General features: G+C 47.4%; 1 protein-coding gene across 1 annotated transcript in view; it reads right to left on the reverse strand.

Annotated features, from left to right (window-relative positions):
- Positions 1-3,427: 3,427 nt before the first annotated feature.
- Positions 3,428-18,518, reverse strand: part of ADCY10 (adenylate cyclase 10) — a 73,588-nt gene continuing 58,497 nt past the window's right edge. Inside the window, exons 27-34 of the mRNA XM_074960948.1 lie at positions 17,047-17,203; positions 16,071-16,275; positions 15,891-15,987; positions 14,544-14,659; positions 12,265-12,382; positions 11,372-11,567; positions 8,417-8,605; positions 3,428-3,843 (exon numbers count right to left, since the gene is read on the reverse strand). Of these exons, the coding sequence (XP_074817049.1) occupies positions 3,655-3,843; positions 8,417-8,605; positions 11,372-11,567; positions 12,265-12,382; positions 14,544-14,659; positions 15,891-15,987; positions 16,071-16,275; positions 17,047-17,203 (1,267 nt within the window). The 3' untranslated portion in view covers positions 3,428-3,654. The remainder of the gene's footprint in view (positions 3,844-8,416; positions 8,606-11,371; positions 11,568-12,264; positions 12,383-14,543; positions 14,660-15,890; positions 15,988-16,070; positions 16,276-17,046; positions 17,204-18,518) is intronic.

Raw genomic sequence — 18,518 nt, forward strand, 5'->3', positions numbered from 1 at the left:
AAGCAAGAGTTAGAGGTGGGGTTACGGGGCGGTGCCTGAACGCTCCGGACCCGCCCCCATCGAGGGCGCTGCCTGGGAGCTGGTGCCTCTCGCGCGCACGCCGCCCTGCGCATGCCCGGGGCGCCGCGGAGATTGGCGAGGCTGTCGGGGGGACTCGGGGCGCGTGTGCGCACAGCGCCCCCTACTGCAGGCTGCTGTGCAGGCTGGCCCCGTGCGGATGGGTGGGACGGTGGGGCTCTGGTTAATTGCACGTGGCGCAGAGCAGAGTGAACTGAGGAGCGGAAGGTGCTGGGTGTGTGCATTTGTCCCAGGGGAGTGACAGAGAGCTCACAGCATTGTGCTCCTCCAGCGATTATTTCTAAAGAGCTTTGAGTGTAGGTGGAGAAAATGCTGGTAGCAAAGTGTCACTGGCACATGTGAAACACAAGGAACCTGACCTGATGGAAACGATCCCATTGACCTCGATGGGCTGTGGTCAGAGCCAAGAGCAAAATCCAGATGGTCAGATTCCACTGTTAATTTACATTCATGCAGGCAGGCCATTGACCTCAATGGGTTTGCCAGGCAAACATTACCCTTCTCTGTAAGGTGGAGATCCTAAAGCTGGGGTGGGCAAATTTTTTGGCCCGAGAGCCACATCGGGGTGCAAAACTGTATGGGGGGGCCGGATAGGGAAGGCTGTGCCTCCCCAAACAGCCTAGCCCCTGCCTCCTACTCGCCCCCTCCCACTTCCCGCCCTCGACTGTCCCCCTCAGAACCTCCAACCCCCTGATCCTTGTCCCCTGACTGCCCCCTCCTGCACCCCTGCCCCTAACCGCCCCCACCCCCGGGATCCCACTCCCTATCCAACCCCCCCGTCCCTTGACTGCCCCGACCTATCCGCACCCCTGGGACTCCCACGCCGTATCCAACCCCCCCATGTTCCCCGACCCCTGACCACCCCAGAACCTCCGCCCCATCCAGCCACTCTCTGTCCCCTGACTGATCCCCAGGCCCACCGCCCCTAACTGCCCCCTGCTCCCTAACTGCCCCCCAGGACCCCCTACCTATCCAATCCCCCCACCACCGCGCACACCGCCGCCCCCTTTCCATGCCGCTCAGAGCGGCAGGAGCTCATAGCCCTGCTGCCCGTGCAGTGGCATAGCTTTGGGGGTAGGGTGAACAGCAGGGGAGGGGCCGGGGGTGAGCCACCCGGGCCAGAAGCTTAGGGGCCAGGCAAGATGGTCCCACGGGCCGTAGTTTGCCCACCTCTGTCCTAAAGCCATATTTAGGCTGACATTCCCAGGTGTGTAACCACCTACTCCACTTCCAGAATGTGCATATTCATGTGTAAGCAGGGTGCCCTGTACAAACAACATTACCCTGGGCCTGGCATTTTCCAGACATTGGTAAATAAACATGTAGAAGATCAAAGATATATATAGATCAGTGGTTTTCACTTTTTCCATACAGGACCTGCCCATTTAGCAATATGGGAAGGGCAAGATGGTCCCTGATACCTGGTCACATGCCCCAGGCTGAGAACCCCGATACAGATAATATGTAGTCTCTGAAAGTTAATTCAAGAAAGTATCAAGAGGACTCCAAGAGAAATTGGCTTCCACTGGAATTCTCAGCTTGGGGAGGATGGAAGGTAGCCTCTTGGCTGTTATATCAAGGGCTTTTTTATTTTTTTTCCTGAATATCAGCATAATACTAATCCTACACAGAGGGAATAAGGCAGAAACCATAATGACAGAATGAGCTGCTAAAGTGAATAACTACTGAGTATTTCTCAGCATGAAATACATTTATATTCCATACACAGAATAACCAGAGGATGGCATTGCTGTACTACCAAAATCCCTGTGTCAGTTCAGCATACAATAACACAGTGGTTCTCAAACAGGGGTCCGGGGGGGCTGTTGGCTTGTTTCAGGGGGTCCACTAAGCATGGCCAGTGTTAGACTTGCTAGGACCCAGGGCAGAAAGCTAAATCCTCGCTGCACAAGACTGCAGCCTGGGGTCCCGAGCTCCACCACCTGGGACTGAAGCCGAAGCCTGAGCAACTTAGCTTCACGGTGCCCCCTGAGACATGAGGCCCTGGGCAATTGCCCTGCTTGTTACCCCTTAACGCCAGACCTGGCTTTTATAGGCAGTTGTTGTGGCACAGGTGGGCCGTGGAGTTTTTATAGCATTTTGCGGGGCCTCAGAGAAAGGTTGAGAACCTCTGCACTAACATATTAACTCATGACAGAAACCCCTGCCCGTGCACAGTTCTTTGACCACCTTTGGGGGGAACATTTTTGACCATTTTGTAGCTAGTTTGGGGCACTTTTTAAGAACACATTTTAAACCATTTTGAAGCTTTTTTAAAAAAAAACCTAGCTTGTGTCACTTTGGGCATTTGGGGGGCAGTTTTGATAATTTCTGTGCATTTTTGGTCCTCTTTTGGGGAATTTGGGAGCATTTTTGAGGGGAAGTTGTTTTCACTGCTTTTTGGTAGTTTGGAGGAAAGTTTTTTTTTCTCACCAGTTTTTTGGTACATTTAGTGTCTAAAAATTGCAAAACTCTGGCACCACAAATGCCCAATTGAAGTCAAGGGGCTCATTCAGGTGCATGAAGTTAAGCACATCCTTAAATGTTTTCAGGGTGGGGGCCAAAGAGAGGAGGAAGAGAGAGGGGAATATTTTGCAGTTGTGGTGACTGACACGTGCAACGTTATTATTACTCTGGTTATTTACCTCTGATCGTCATTGCTTGGTAACAGCAACACTTACTGAAACTCCTCAGGAGCTAGAGGATGCAGTGTTGGAGAGTTTGTATATCACCTGTGTCAGAACAGAGTTGAATGCACACTGTCCAGGATCCATTCCTCACTTTAAAATGTTTTCTCCCTCCCAGTGTGCAGACACAGATTTCCATCAGACTCCAGATTTTCAGAACTTTGATAAACATTTTTTTTTCCTGTTTTTCAATGCTTTCATCGGGTTGAACTTTTGGAACTTCAGATTTCAGTGATAATTTTTCCACCAACTCTATTTCTCAGTACACCCCAAACAAGAAGTTTTGAATGCATGCCTTTGGCTTCTCATCTCCCGTGTCTGTTTCCTTTCAAAAGTTAAGATGGAGGCAGCAGTCTAGCTGAAGCAAAGCTGAAGGCCACGCGGATTAGCACCCTCATACACAGGATCTCTCTTACCACAAGGCATCGCACAACAGACTTCATGCCTTTTAATAAAATACAGAAACTAGCCATGAACAGCACCAGCTGGGGATGCCTAAAACATCTGTGATAGGTGGAGAGTTGTAGTGACTTTGTTGAAGAAAGTGCATTTTAGTCGTGAATGTTTAAAAAAAATTAAATTAGACTTTCCTTTTTCGGAATAGCATTAGACTCTGTTCCAGATTATAAAGGAATAAATTACTATAATAAAGAGCTATTGCAGAGTTTAATTAACGGTGAGTAAAAATGGTCTAAACAAGCCACAGTGAGACATTAGAACCTACATTTACCAAAGGAAGAGATGAACAAATACAGAGGGCTTTGCAGAGAGCAAGCGTTGTTATGTGCAGTGTAGGAATATCATAAATGCTTACAAATTTGGGCAGTGCTGGCTAGAAAGGCTTACAAAGTGCTCCAGTTGGGTAGGTCATTTCAGAACTACATGCAGCTCAGACATCGGGGATCTCAGGTTCTGGGAAAGGATTATTAATATCCAACACTGGCACCCGCAGCAAGTACTTGGTTTTATGGATTTCTGGAAAGTCTCTCTCTGTCATTCCTATTTCCCACTTTGGAAAATCTGGTGCAGCCTTCAGCCATAAGTCTTCCATGGGGTCTTTTCCAGTGAACCACCACTCCTAGGGAGAACAAAAGAGAAACGAGAAGCCAGAATGAGACTGGATCTTCAGAGACAGCATTTCCGAGATGGTCAGGAAGGGGAGAAGTCTGACAAGAGCCACCCTATTCTTGCTATCGATCACTATCTATCCCACACTGCCCCACAGGCAAACCAGGGAACAAACGGATTACAAAAGTTGCAATTTGATCCTTGGTTCCCAGCTGGCTTCGGGGAAGGAAGTAATCTGCACCACGCCTAAACCAGGCACAGATCTCTTCCCTCTCCATGCTGGCTCAGCACTGCTGGCTGGCATGTTGGATTCCCTGCCTGTATGTAGGAAGGGAAGTAGGACCCCATTGAAACTACTCAGCTCCCCATGCTGTGACCCATGATACAGATAGCCCATACAGGAGTGTTGAGGCCCCTTAAGCCCCCTTACTTACACCCTTTTAGGGTGTAAAGTGAATGGTTTTCATTTGATGATTTACTCGTGCTTCATGCTACAGAGGCGCTATACTGGAAGTGTAAATATCGTAGTGATTTATCTTTCTACAAAAGACTTTATTAGCAATAAAGCAGGCCAGCTGCCTTTACAATGACACCAGAACAGAACCGTCAAACCACAGAACTGTCCTCCGAGATGGTAAAAATGCATCTTGCCAGGGGAATTGTTCTCTCAGTTTGCCACCAGGGTGGAATTTCTCAGGCTAGGCTGGCAGAGCCTGTGGTTGGAAAGGCTGATTCCAAACTCCAGTCTTCCAAATTTTGTATGGCAGAGTACTGTAAACAAGGAGCCAGAGAAGGATCATACTCAGGTGGTTAGAACTCTACCTGTGTCCATTTGGGTCTGGAAAAAGTTCTCAGACATCCGTATTTCAAATCCCCTCTCTTCCTGGTGCATGTCCTTCTGATGAAAGTAGTTGACCATGATTTATTTGTCATCCTAGCTGTAGACTTCCCATACTTCTTTTTTCCCTTCTCCTCCAGCTGTGATTGGACCAAACATATTTCTGGCCAGTGTCTTTTTAAAAGGCCAATAGCAGATCCTTGCGGGCTCCAAAGCTGTCAGCCTGCCTATTAGTATTATTATTTATTATTTGTATTGCCTCATTGTGCTAGGTGCTAGACAAACAGAACAAAAAAACCATACCTGCCCCAAGGAGCTAACAATCTAAGACAAGAGTCAACGGGTGGATACAGACAGATAGGGGAGCACAAGGAAACAGTGAGATAATATTGGTCAACATGGTAGACTGTGGTCTCAGAGCACTTGGCATCATGGCAAAGGAGAGTTTTAACTCCAGCACCCACACTGGCCTTTGTTGCCTTGGTTCAGAACAGAACTGTGCAGCTGGGGCCATGGTAGAAGGCCCTGTTAAGACAAACCAACTAGTTTTGAGTTTGCATCCATAGTAAGCTATCATACCTTTCTTAGCCTAATACTTTCAAGGGATGAGACAAATGTATCCATTTTGCTTAACTTCTAAATTCCAAACTATACATCCCAGCCATTTGCTCCAATCAGCTCCCTGGGCAGAAGAAGAAAATCGGCTCTGCGAAGAAATGCAAGAACTACATTAGAGCACTGGCTTTGAGATATTTTCTGACATTACCTCACAAGAGTGGGTTAAAATTAGAGCAGGTACTAATACAATCAATGGAAAACTCTTCCAGTAAGAATGCTTGCCACTGTTATATGTCCATTGCGCCTGTGGTTGCCTTCACTTGTTCCATATCCCGTACATGCAGAGTGTACCATGAAAGCGTATTTTAGCGTCCACTGATTTTCATGCATTGCAGGCATGCTACCCTCTGGCAGTATGTTCCAATTATACCAGCCTCTTTGCAGGTGCTTCAGGGCACATGGCCCGGCAGATATGTTGTCATGTAGGTGTCTGGGCCAGACTGCACTAGATCTTTAGTAATGCTCCTGTTTTTAAGTCTTTCTGCATTGCTGCTTGTGGGCCTTTTACATTTTTCTCTGCTTGTCTGACATCTCAGAACAGACATCTGCTGTTCATCAGGGACTGGGCATTTCTGTCCCTACTGGGAACAGTCGGCCAGGCAACCGGAAGGAGTGGGGTCAAGAAAGGGAAATTGTGGTGGGGACGTGGTGTGCTGGGACCAACTCACCATGCGATGGAGGTGTAGAAAGGAAGGAGGGAAAGAGTGGCTTGTGCAGGGCTCTTACAAACACACACTGAGGAGAACCTGGGAATGCATTCCCTTCCCAACCCAAATCAGACCCCATCTGTACATTTTCACAACCAGATCTGAATGGCATTTCTCCTGCTCTCCAGGGTTGAACCTGCAGCTGTCTCAGGAAGCACCTCATCAGATTCCTCTTCCCCCTGGCACTCAGAGGCCTTCTCCTCTATCACTCTCATAATGCAGTCTCCAGGACAGGGAATGTCCATCTCTGCCTGATGCTGGGAAATGCCATCATACCATACACCTTCCCTAGATGCTGTGGTCATGCAGTACCACAGCCTCTGGCCCTGTCCATAAGGCAGTGAGCATGCTGGTGTCGGTGCTGGCCAGCTGGCAGCCTGGTCGGATGATCCAACGAGGCAGTGTAGAGATCAGATCGCAAATCAATCAGCAGAAGAAGCCTGCCTCTGTGGAAGCACTGTGCAGATAGGGGCCATCCACGTGTCCTGCATTGTTTGTACAGGTAGGTGGGTGCTGGCCAGGCTGACTCCTGGGCAGTGGAATGCAGACAAGTGACCAGACAGGCCACCTCTGCAGTATGGGATTGCACTGGGAGGTCATTTGCACTCTTTGGGCTAACACAACATTACCCTCTTCTCACAATGACACTGAAAACGACTGAGGCTCAATCAAGGTGGACCTCAAAAAACCTGTGACAGCACAGTCTGTAGCGTAACAGAAACCCAAGTGTGTGTGTAGATGTGGAGCATGTTACAGCCATGCTAGGGAGAACATGCTATGTTAACCACGACAAGTTTGACTAAGCCATGATGGGCAGGCAGGTGTAGACAGAAGAACGGACAACATGAAAAGGAGATTTAATTTTGCAAATATAAAGTTTGCACTAGAGAGAAAACCACTGGTCCCTTTAAATGATGCTCCTATAGATCTTCCATCAAAATTGACTCCAGTCAAGGAGCCAAAGCACAAGTTCCAGGAGGCACAGAGCAGGAAGCAATGTTATTTTGGAATGGTTGGACTTGTACTAGAAATGGTCCTAAACCTGTTAAATGTTTTGAATGGGATTTTATGCTTCTTAAACCGTAGTCCTGAGAACCAGTCCAGTGACGTCAAGGTAAGTGCTGTGCACAAAATACTGAGTGAGACACTTGGGTTGAAATCTCAGGCTCACTCCCCAGCTTGGCAGATGTGGGCTTGTCTACACTTATCAGGGGCTTGACGCACGGCAATCGATACATCGGTGGTCATTTTTGCAGGTCAAGACCCACTAAATCGACTGCAGATCGCTCTCCTGTCAACTCCTATACTCCACCAGATTGAGAAGAGTGCGGGGAGTTGACAGGAGAGCGTCTCCCAATAAACATCGCGTAGTGTGGACCCCACGGTAAATAGATCTAAGCTACATCGACTTGAGTTATGATATTCACGTAACTCAACTTACATAGCTTAGATTGACTTTTCCCTGTAGTGTAGACAAGGAGTACTGCAGAGTAACCCTGGCAAGACTTGGGGGCCTATTTGTTGGGTTTTGTAAATAGTCACCACTGCAAGGTAAGCAGTAGCACAGTTAATAGAGTCCTTGAGAGATTCTGTTCCATTCTGTTGGAGAAGAGTCCTGATGATGTGGATGGGTGTGGATGTACACAGCAGGGTGAAGGATCAGGTGCTGCGCACGCTCCTCCCCCAAGCCTTGTCCCCGAACATCATGCCAGCCCCAGGCTGTCTGAGAATATACCACAAATGTTAGCAGAAGTTAGCAGTTAGGTGGACTTGGGGTGTATGTCACAGTGGTGGGGCAGTTCCCCGGCCCTGTCAGGAAGGAGTTAAAGAGCTCCTCTGGCACAACCAGCCTCAAGCCAGTGCAGCTGTAAGGCTTGTCCAGCCTAGGTATGGGGGTGGGGGCCTTAAAAAGGAGGATCCCAACTCAGTTTGGGGCAGCACTCTGAAGGAGCAGGACTGCAGTGCACTCCCAGAAGCAGGGGTTGCTGACAGGGGAAACAGCTAGAGAGCCTTGCCCGCCCAGGCCCTCACAGAAAGGAGAAGGGCAGGTACTTTTGTCTTTTTTTGCTTTCTTTTTCTTTGGGCTTCCCAAACTTTTTGTTTGGGCTACTTTAATTCCCCCCATCCCTGGGCAAGGGGGCAGAGGCCTTGAACAGCACTGGACTCTGCCACAGGAACAGTGCCCACCCTCTCCCCCAAGGGGTGCTAGGGAGGTATAGCCTACTGCAGGCACCCACCAGCTCCATCCAGGATTTTGATCATTTGCCTTCACAACCTCTCCCTTGACTTTCTCTATATTGCAGCCATTGACCTGCAGCCAGCTCCACTTTCTTCTAGGGAATCCTAAATCCCTTCCCAGAGACCAGCTCATCTGGTGCTCAAAGGAAAGAGCTTTCAGATTACCAGCTCTCGGGACTTACATTGCTGATCTCCAGCCAGGATTTCTCCAGGAGGTTTCCATATATGTCACAGAGTTTGAATGCTTTGGATAGGTAGATTTGGCTCTGTTCTTCACTGCCCAACACCAGGAAGGTATAGGCTTTCAGGTGGTAAACCCTAGGGTAATAGATAGGGCTTGTGGAGCATCGAGAGAGAACCTGGTCCAAGTCCTAACAAGAGAACAATTGAGATTCATGTCAGGATGATATCCCAGAGCTTTGAAATCCCTTTGCAGGAATACAGTATGCCTGAGGAGAAGAGCCAGCTAGAAAGAAACAGGAAACCTGCAGAGAGATAAAAAGTAGCAGGGGTGAGATAAAATCCAAGAAGATTCAGACTGTATGAACCTGTCTTGATCATGCACTTAGGCAGCACTCACTAACTTGGCTTTGCACTAGTCTCTTATCCAGCCTACAGGACAATTCCTCTTTGGGAACTGTGTACTCTGTATGGCTGATTTCTCTTCTACCTCCTGTCCAGAGGCCACTCTGAGAGGATCCTAAAGATATGTTTCTTGAAAGTGAGTGGGATGGGGACGAGGGGTCATCTGTCACAGTCTTAATAGCATCTTCTTCCACATCCTCACAACATCAGAATAATCTGTCATGGTTCTCTCACCCCACAAAGTACTGGCCCTGGAAGTTGAAGGGCTATAATAATGAAATACTGGTGTTTGATCAAGGGTTGCCCCCACTTTCTGAGACCTTCCACTGGCTTCCTGCCTCTTATTGCATCAAATTCAAGTTTCTCTGTCTCCCCTACAAAGCTCTACAATGTAGACATAAACCTAGCTGCACAGTACAAAAATGTCAATGCCTTCTCCCCTCCTCCCTCGCACAGCTGGACACATACAAATATAGAACATCACTTTTGACCAGTTTCCATGTTCCATGCCAAAAATAGAAGTGTGTATGTGTGATTTTCCCCCCTCTCCATTGTAGTGTATTATGGGGAAAAAAGAGTTTTTGCAATTCTTACCATCAATTTTTGGATGAATCAACTGGAAAGAAGCAAAATTAAGATCAACCTCCCCCTCCACTTGTGATAGGCTTTGCATTAGTTATTGCTCATGATGAGCTGTAGTGCAACACTGAAGGGATTTCAAAACCAAACCACCACCTGAACAGCCGTTAAAACCACAGGGGCCCGAATCGGGAACTAGGCAATTCAAGGGAGGAGACCAAGGCTAGTAGAGCTGAGTAGATACACAGGACTGGAGTGCTGCAGGTGTCAGGACCCTGGTATTGAATCCAAGTCCATTGGATTCCTCAATGGTACCCCCAGCCTCCATGCTATGGCAGCATGCTGAGCAACTACCCATGACCAGCAGTCTTAGTGCTAAAGGCCTACAGCCCCACAGCAGGTAGGCTCCTGATTGGCTGGACTGACAGCATTCTCATTGGGCACCTGGACTATATAAAGACCCCGACAGGCAGAGGAATCTGTCTGAGCAGCAGGCCATTGTCTGCTGGTTGGTGCCTGGACCACCTTGCTGCCCTGCTGTTTTGCCTGACCTTGCCTTGCTGCCCTACTGTCTCACCTGACTCTGCCTTGCCTGACCGCACCTACCCTATCTTGCCAACCCACATCCTTGGATTGGATCTCCTGGCTACAGACCCCCTGCGAGTACTCTCACCATTTCCCAGGACTGCCTATAATACCAATTGTCTTCCCAGTTACCAGACCACCCACATACCACTAGGCCATGACTCTGGACTGTCCCTAGTCTGTGTTAGGATATAGATATTCAGGCCTGTCTGTAAAGGCCTATACTCTAAGAATTTAGGTGTATTCTTATCACTTGGCTAGTTAGGGGTATAAAAGAAAGAATCAAAATCACTGTCTGCCAGTGTAAGGTCCTTCTCTTACTGTGACAGTCTGAGGCCCTGTGCTTAGGCTAAGATCTTTGGCTAAGCAGCAGAGGCAGCCATAAACTGGGAAGCGACTGGTCACATCCTCACATTCCAAACTACTCACATTGAAATAAGGTGCTATTGGGCTGTTAGGAATACAATCCTGTCCTGATAGTGTCTATCACCTCCAGAGAAAGGGAAGCGCTTAGAAAATGTAAAAGGAAACTTAGTTTGATAGCATCCTGTCTAGCAAGAACTCACTTATCAATAGCTGGGATGTGAAATCCTCACTTCTGTATTGTTTTGTCACTATAGTTCCCACTTTGCTATTGTTTGTCTGCATAATCTCTGTCTGGTTCTGTGAGTGTTCCTGTCTGCTGTATAATTAATTTTGCTGGGTGTAAACTAATTAAGGTGGTGGGATATAATTGGTTACATAATCATATTACAATACGTTAGGATTGGTTAGTTAAATTTCAGGAAAATGATTGGTTAAGGTATAGCAAAGCAGGACTCAAGTTTTACTATATAGTCTGCAGTCAATCAGGAAGTGAGTGGGTGAGGGTGTGGGGAGGGGAAATGGGAACAGGGAATGGAGGTGGGGAAATTGGAATCATGTTTGGCTAAGGGCAAGAATGGGAACAAGGACACAGGTGTAAGGCTCTGTGGTGGCAGAGCTGGGAAGGGGGACACTAAGGAAGGAAACTGGAATCATGCTTGCTGGAAGTTCACCCCAATAAACATCGAATTGTTTGCACCTTTGGACTTTGGGTATTGTTGCTCTCTGTTCATGCGAGAAGGACCAGGGAAGGAAGTGGGTGAAGGAATAAGCCCCCTAACAGTCTGCTTCCCGTCCTGAACTACCATAATGCCCAGTGGCAGAAAGGGAGGTGTCGGGAAACTTGACAGATGGCTGCTCTCAATGGGCCTGATTCAAAGCTTGTTGAAACCCCTGGAAAGACTCCTACTGACATCATGGGCTTTGGATCAGGTCCTCCATGCCCAGGAGATATCAGGCCTCCAGTTGCAGAGGTATTGCATTTTACAGTCTTTCCACACAATGTGAACTTCTCCCGCTCTCACCTTTAGCGTCTTAGTACGAGTGTCCCGGACACTTTCAGGCTTTTCCTCAATGTGTTTCCGTAGCACAAGGACCTCACACTCCAAGAATCTACAGAATCCACTGATAGCAAAGAATGAGGCATTAGTTCTCCTCAGCAACCTTCTGGCCTTTTCAAAAGGCTCCTTGAAGTTTCCCCACTGATGAAGTCTGGCAAACCTAGATTACCAAGCAAGAGATCCACATAAGATTTGCTGTAGGGGATTAGACTATTGGACTGGCCAATGGCACCAATCTAGAAGAAGATGGAAAACTCACGCTGCATCTAGCTACCTGCACAGTGTTATACAGTGGGGAGAGGAATTCTTCCTAATGCATGCAGCAAAGCATGAGATATGATTACCACCAACTTAGATTGTACTTTGGGGGCAGTGACTGTCTCGTTCTGTGTTTGTACAGCGCCGAGCACAGCAGGGTCCTGGTTCACGACTAGGGCCCCTAGTCCATGACTAGGGCTCCTAGTCATAATGATATTGATTATAATAATTTAGTGCAAAATAAAGATGTTTTTACTGAACCTAAAATTATCCATCCAAGGTATGTGACATGATGACAAAAGCTTTTCAGCCACCCACCCCGCTCCCCCAGATAAGGTGGCCTTAAGGTTCATCAATACCCCATTCAGTCCTCTAGTAGAACTGGCCCAATTCTGCCACCCTTACTCACATTGAGAAGCACCTGATCAGCCAAGCAGTTACTCTGATTTCAGCAGGACTCATGGACTAAGGAGCTATTCAACATGAGTACAGATGGCAGAATCCAGCCCAAAGTTTCCAAGTTCCAAGCCACCATATGGCTAGATAAAGACTAAACTAGTAACACAGCAAAGTAATTTTGAGGAGACTTCGTATATTACCAAATGGCCAGGGATGAATACAGCCCCAGCATGATGCTGTTCTGAGACATAAGGATGCAGTTTTTTTCATTGCGCTGTATGAATTCCAGGCACTCTTTAAATGACTTAAATGAAAATCCTGTAAAAGAAATTTGCATTAGAGAAGCCGTTTCCCCTTCTGGTGGGAGTGTACTTCCCTATTCTAAAACTTCAATAGGTACAAAGATAGTCAAGAGGGATGTTGGAAGTAGCTGAATCACCTGGCAGAAAAAAATTCTCAGATCTCAGTGGAAATCGAAAAGAAAAGCTGCAAGATTTGGGGTTTTAACTGAGCTCCTTAGGGCTGTCATAGGCTCTGTATCAGTGGTCTCTAGTGCAAGGGGAGAAACCCCGTACTGGGCAAAAAAAATGAAAGCATCAATAATCTTTCACCCAAGCATGCAGTCCGCTTTTAAACTGCCCATGTTTCTGTAACACCAAGACCCTGGTCGTCGGCAGCTGGGATTGAACCTGGGACCTCTGGAGCTTAGTGCATGACCCTCTACTGCATAAGCTAAAAGCCAACTGGCTATTAGCTAAGGCTATAGAGCAGACACATAATCTCTCTCTGAGGGTCTTGGTGCCACTAGATCGGACTGAACACCACACCCAGGAGGTGTGTGGGTTACATACTTCCCCTAGGTGATGGGGCGTGTCCCGAGCTTCAGAGACTTCCCAGTTGAAATCCCAGACAAGCCCCCACTTGTAACACTGACAGACCCCAGTCATCATTGAACCTGGGACCTCGGGAGCTTAGTGCATGAGCCTCTACTGCATGAGCTAAAAGCCAACAGGCTGTTAGCTAAGGTTCTAGAGCAGACTCATAACCTCTCTCTAAGTGGACTCACAACCTCTCTCTAAGTGGCCATTAGATGGGACAGAACACCACACTCAGGAGGTGTGTGGATTACATTTGTTCTCCACAATAGATGCAATGCAGGGATGGGCAAAGCAATTCCTATGTTGTGGAGCAGCAGCAGTCCTTCCATAAGGAAAGTTGCCACTTGGGTCCCATTATCCATCCCTCTCTTTCTAAAAGGTGTTTTTGAAAGAGGTCCTCCTTAAACTACAGAGCAGAAAAAGAGTTTCAAAATTTTTCCAACTTTTTTGCCACTTTGGTAAGGGATAAAAAACAAGCAACCACAACCAAAAACCCAAAGAGAATTGGCTTCAGCAGATCACTGCCTTTGATCACGACTGTGAGAGTAACCTTGCCTACAATAAGTTATTGAACATGTTTAACAGATACTCCAAGGCACAGACATTCCTACACTGACTAGCTTGGTGTAGCATGTAAAAGGACTGCTGGAGCCCTAGACTTTCACTGCAAGGAAAGTCTCTAGCCCTTTCCCTTGAAGAAGCAGAGCTCACAGCATAGATCAGTAGACCTGATCTCCCAGCCAAGCCCCCTGTTCTCACCCCGTCCCCCACTTTGTGGGCTTTCTGAAGTGTGTACAAAGAGAGCTGTGGTCCTGGAGACCTTAGGTCTGTGATTCAATGTTTTATCGGCCTAATTAAGTCAGTTAGGGAAGTGATTTTTTTAATGAGATAGCTGTGCCAGCCAAAGCCCTAGCACATAGCAGCTATACCGGGGGGAAAGGGCTTTTGCCAGTACAGTTTATGTCTTTCACCAAATCGGTATAAGATGTACCATCCAAAGGATTTTTTTGCTGGTATAACTGCATCTCCATTAGCAGGGTTTTGCCAATTCAGCCACACTGAATAAATTTGTCTGCTCAGATAAATTTGTTAGTCTCTAAGGTGCCACAAGTACTCCTTTTCTTTTTGCGGATACAGACTAACACGGCTGCTACTCTGAAAACTGATAGTTATACTGGCAAAGGTTTTAAGTGTACACAAGGCTTTAGCTATGTGGAGTGCCAGGGGGCTAAAAGGAGCAGGGTGATTGGGGTAGAGATCAGGGGAATTCCTCCATGCCGGCTGAGTGAAGTCTGCAAAACCCCAGTTAGCCTTAGGAGGTTTGTTGGCCAACTTTACAACCTCCCACATTTGTATGAGAATATCCCAAAAGCTTCAACGTTCACACAGATATCAACATCCCCTCATTGGAGCTACCACCCCTTTTCTGTTAAACCTTTTAGCTCTCTTCTTTAAAAGCATGTCAATTGCAGTGTAACCACAAACGAGATGCCAGAACGGCGCCACCATTTTTTGGCAGTGTTGACATGGTGACTGTCCCTGTCCAGGAGCGTCTTTGCAAAGCACGCCATTATCTGTTGTCCTCATCACACAGTACTTACCAGCATAAAGCAAGAGTTCTAAACAGTAAGAAAAGAAATAAGCCATCCCAATGATTCTCTCCTCCTTAACGACCAACTCCTCCATCCAACTCAGCACTCGCACACAATCTTGGTACCTAGACACCATGGAGAATTATTGCATGACTCATTTTATTCTGGGGTGTTTCTCCACTATCCCTTCATTTCCTTTCCTCTTTCCATGTCTCATTCTCTATGCTCCCATCCATCATTCCACTCATGTACCTATCCTATTTTTCTCTCCAAGGATCTTTGGCAAACAAGCTTATGGAGAAAGTCTTCAAGGATGCCTGACAAGACAGCGAGTGGATAGAGACATTCCACTGTGGTCCTTCCCAGGTGCACGAAGTATCCCTATGTGCATATAAGTGTCTGCAAGGTCCACTGTGACTAGCTAGTTGCCTTTCCAGCTGGTCATTGACAAGGAAAAGCACCAGGAGCGGTGCATATAGAAGCCAGGTGGCCAACCTATCACCGCAGACAAACATGCCCCAGCAGAAGGAACAGTTGTGAGAACAAGTGTGTTCAGGAAGCCATTGTGGCTCAGAGAGAGTCGTTGTAGAGGGATGTCTAATAAGAAGCAGACCAGTCTTCTAATCTGCTAGGGGTGGGAGGAAATAAGGGTGCCACATGACTCCAGTTGACACTTCTGAGCTATGTGACAGAGGTACCTGTATCCCAAGTATGGGGATCCAAACTGTCTCCTCGTGAGGAAGAAATTCACTTCAGAAGAAAAGTACCAGCCAACCAAAGCAAAAAGCCAAACTTAGCCTGTCCATAGTTCCTTACTTCCTGGCTCTATAGACTAGGGAGTTCCTTGGTCCCAGCTCTTTCTGTCAAGGGCACATTGTTCTCATCAATAGTAATTCACATTAAGAGCTGTTAGATATTGCTCAGTATTATCCCTCCATCTCCTCCTTGGTCAGCTGTGAGGCCGGACATCATAAATAGGGCCCTGTGTAAATCACATTTTCGTGGAGGGCATGGAAAATGCCCCCAAACTGTGGTCTTTGACATATTTTTCCTTACAGTTAACTACATTTACTTGTCAAATTCATTCCTTGCAAACTGTTGGGAATTTTCTAAAAAAAAAAAAAAAGTGATTTATACAGGGCCTTAAACATAAGGATGTCCTTCCTAGAGACACTAACTTACGTGGTCTGTCTTCTGTCATTGTAACCACATGCCCTGCCCACTGAAGTCATTGGGAATTCTTTACTTTTACTATACTTGGGTCTCCATCGACCTCCCACAGTTCCCTATTAGATTTCTTCTCTACACTACATTCTCCTTAGCCCATCCATATGGGAACATAAATTTGCATCATACCTGATGCTCAGAAAGAGAGCTTTGAAGAGCATGCAGAGAACCAGATAGTCTAGCTTGGGTTTCTTCAGACGCACACACATTTCATGAGCTCGATAGCCTGTGGAGAAAACAAATGTATTAAGTGTCTCTCCCTTAATACTGACACCTTCTCTTCACAGTATATGATGAAAGCAGACTTACCTAATTGAATAGATAGGGGCAGGTTACCCAAGCAGAGCTTCATATAGGCCAATGACTGTGCTAATTTAACTGTTGTTAATAGCCCTCCTCCGATAACCTGGAGGTGAGAGCTACGCTGGATGGCCATCAGCTCATATTTCATCCATTCATCTTGGTAACCCATCATCTGGCAGCAGAGTGAGAATTCCGTATAGGATGAAATGATCTAAAATGTTCCAAACAAGAAAAAACAAGAGCCTGAAACTGTTGACTGAATCGTTATCTTGTGTAGGTTCAAAAGGGACACATGGATAAACCAGAAGCCCCCAAATTTCTTTGTTCCTTTTTCTCTTACAACATTGACCATTAAAAAAAATTAGGATTATTAATACTAACATTTATTATGCTCATGTCTAAAGGCTCCATTCAGGATCCCGTGCTAGGTGCTAAGGCACAGAATATAAACTAGAGTACATTAAATTAGCAATAGCTTAAAAATCAAAACCAGGCTAAACTGTTACAATAAAAAAATGAAACTGAACCTCAGATCAACTCTTTTGGGAGGTTTAAAAAAGCTTGGTGAACTGTAATTGTTTGTCATTTCACCACATCTCTGCCTCCCTAGTTCTTACCAGAGACAGAAGTGCTGCAACATTACAAGGAAGACCATGGGCATGTTTTACCAGCCAAGACAGAAAGGAGCAAGCATGCCAGAAATCTAACAAGAAATCTGGTTTTCCATGAGATTTCCAGCCCCAGAGGCTTAGACAGTGTGAATGAGGTTCAGAAAAACATCAGAACATTGGGATGATTATCCAAAGCAAAGCTTTTACAGGTCAACCCATTGCTCGTTGAAATCAGACATCTGCTCCATAACAGCCAGGATGCCCCAATTGCAGGGTGTGTCCTGTCATCACAGTTACTTCCAATGCTGCTAGTTACTTCCTCTTCTTTGGGGGCAGGAGGAGAGGGTTCCCAGCGGCAAGGGTGGACCCACCTGGCTCTCATCCTCCGATTCCTCTGCTGAGTTCACCTTCATGAGCGCTGCCAGGCGACAGAACTTCTTGCTGTTTGTAGCAGTGTCCAGGCTGAAGAGTTGCCACAATAAGGAAAGGCAGTGGCCCTGCTGGTACAGGAAAGCTAATTTCTTCTCCCTGTCACACAAGAGACATCTTTAGCCAGAGCAGATCACAGCAGCACAAAGATCTCACTATTGCTACTAATTAAACAGAGAGCTGGGGTGGGGGGAGGAGGAGGCGGGATCCTGAACTGGACTTTTCCTCCTCCTCCTAGGAGAGGAGACATGGAGGATTCCAGGAGCAGGAAAGGGGAAAGGAGGAAGTAGCAATCGGATGATGGGGTATCAATTGGGGGAGGGTCAGTCAGCGGAGGGATGGCATTGTGGGGGAAGTGGATGTAGAAGCAGGGAAGTTGGGGGTAACTGTGGGCATTGGGAAGGAAGGGGAACTCTGCTCCCCAACTTTGGCTGGCTGCAGAAGGGAGCAGCACAGAGGAACCTGAGGCTGCTTTATGCAGCAATACTGAGAACCCTCCCCCTTCCCTAGCCACTACAGATCAGCTGTTAGGTTCCAGCCAGTGGGGATTAGCCATTGTAGCCCTGTGCCAGCAGGGGTTGCTTTGTCAGCAGAGGGGGAGCAGGAGGGGCTTGGCTAGGGCATAAGGCAGCACCATTGGCTGGGGCAGACGCTTCTCCCCCACCATCCTGCAAGCATGGGGGGGTACAGTTATGGGGAGGATCAGAGGGGACAACTGTGACGGGGATATGGGGAAAGCCATGCTGTCAACTCTCACGATAGTTGGCATTTTTCTTAAAGCCCCAGCTCCTGGAGTCATGGGATCACAGGAGAACCTTGGCTGCCATTTATTATTTCAAAAGAACAAGGTTCATGTTGTGAAGAAAAGCTTGAGAGACTGGTGATCTTGGGGGAAGGGAAGAGAAGCCAGAAGAGCTGAGGGGGAGAGAAACTGACTGGGATGGGAGGCTGTTTGGGGCAGAGAGAACGAGGAGTCTGGGGCAAGAGGGAGAGAAGAAGTGAGTGTGGGGAAAGCAAGAGGGGAGACTGGGAACTGATGGAGGAGAATCTTGACAGGCGGTGCAGCACAGCTGGCTCGGGGGGAGCTATTGGGGAGTCTGGATGGATTTCACATGGAGAGAAGTCTGGAGAGGGAAGGAGGGTGGAAGCTCAGCTCACCATCTGGAGACTGCTACAGTGTAGGCTGGGAGCCTGCCACTGGGGACACTGTAGGGGGAGGCCAAAGTAGGTCTTGGGTGTTTTGTTGAGGGGTATTGGATGAAAGGCAGTTGTGCTGGGACATTTTGGTGATCCAGGGAGGAGGGTGGCTTCATGGCAGGGAATGACTGTCCATCTCCCCCACCAGTGAGGGCAAGAGGTGAATGTAAAGTGGGTGAGGGGGAGTTGTGGCAGCCGGAAGGGGGTTCCAGCAGAG

Source organism: Natator depressus, chromosome 8 (assembly GCF_965152275.1).
Source record: "Natator depressus isolate rNatDep1 chromosome 8, rNatDep2.hap1, whole genome shotgun sequence".
In the NCBI taxonomy this organism is placed as follows: Eukaryota; Metazoa; Chordata; order Testudines; family Cheloniidae; genus Natator; species Natator depressus.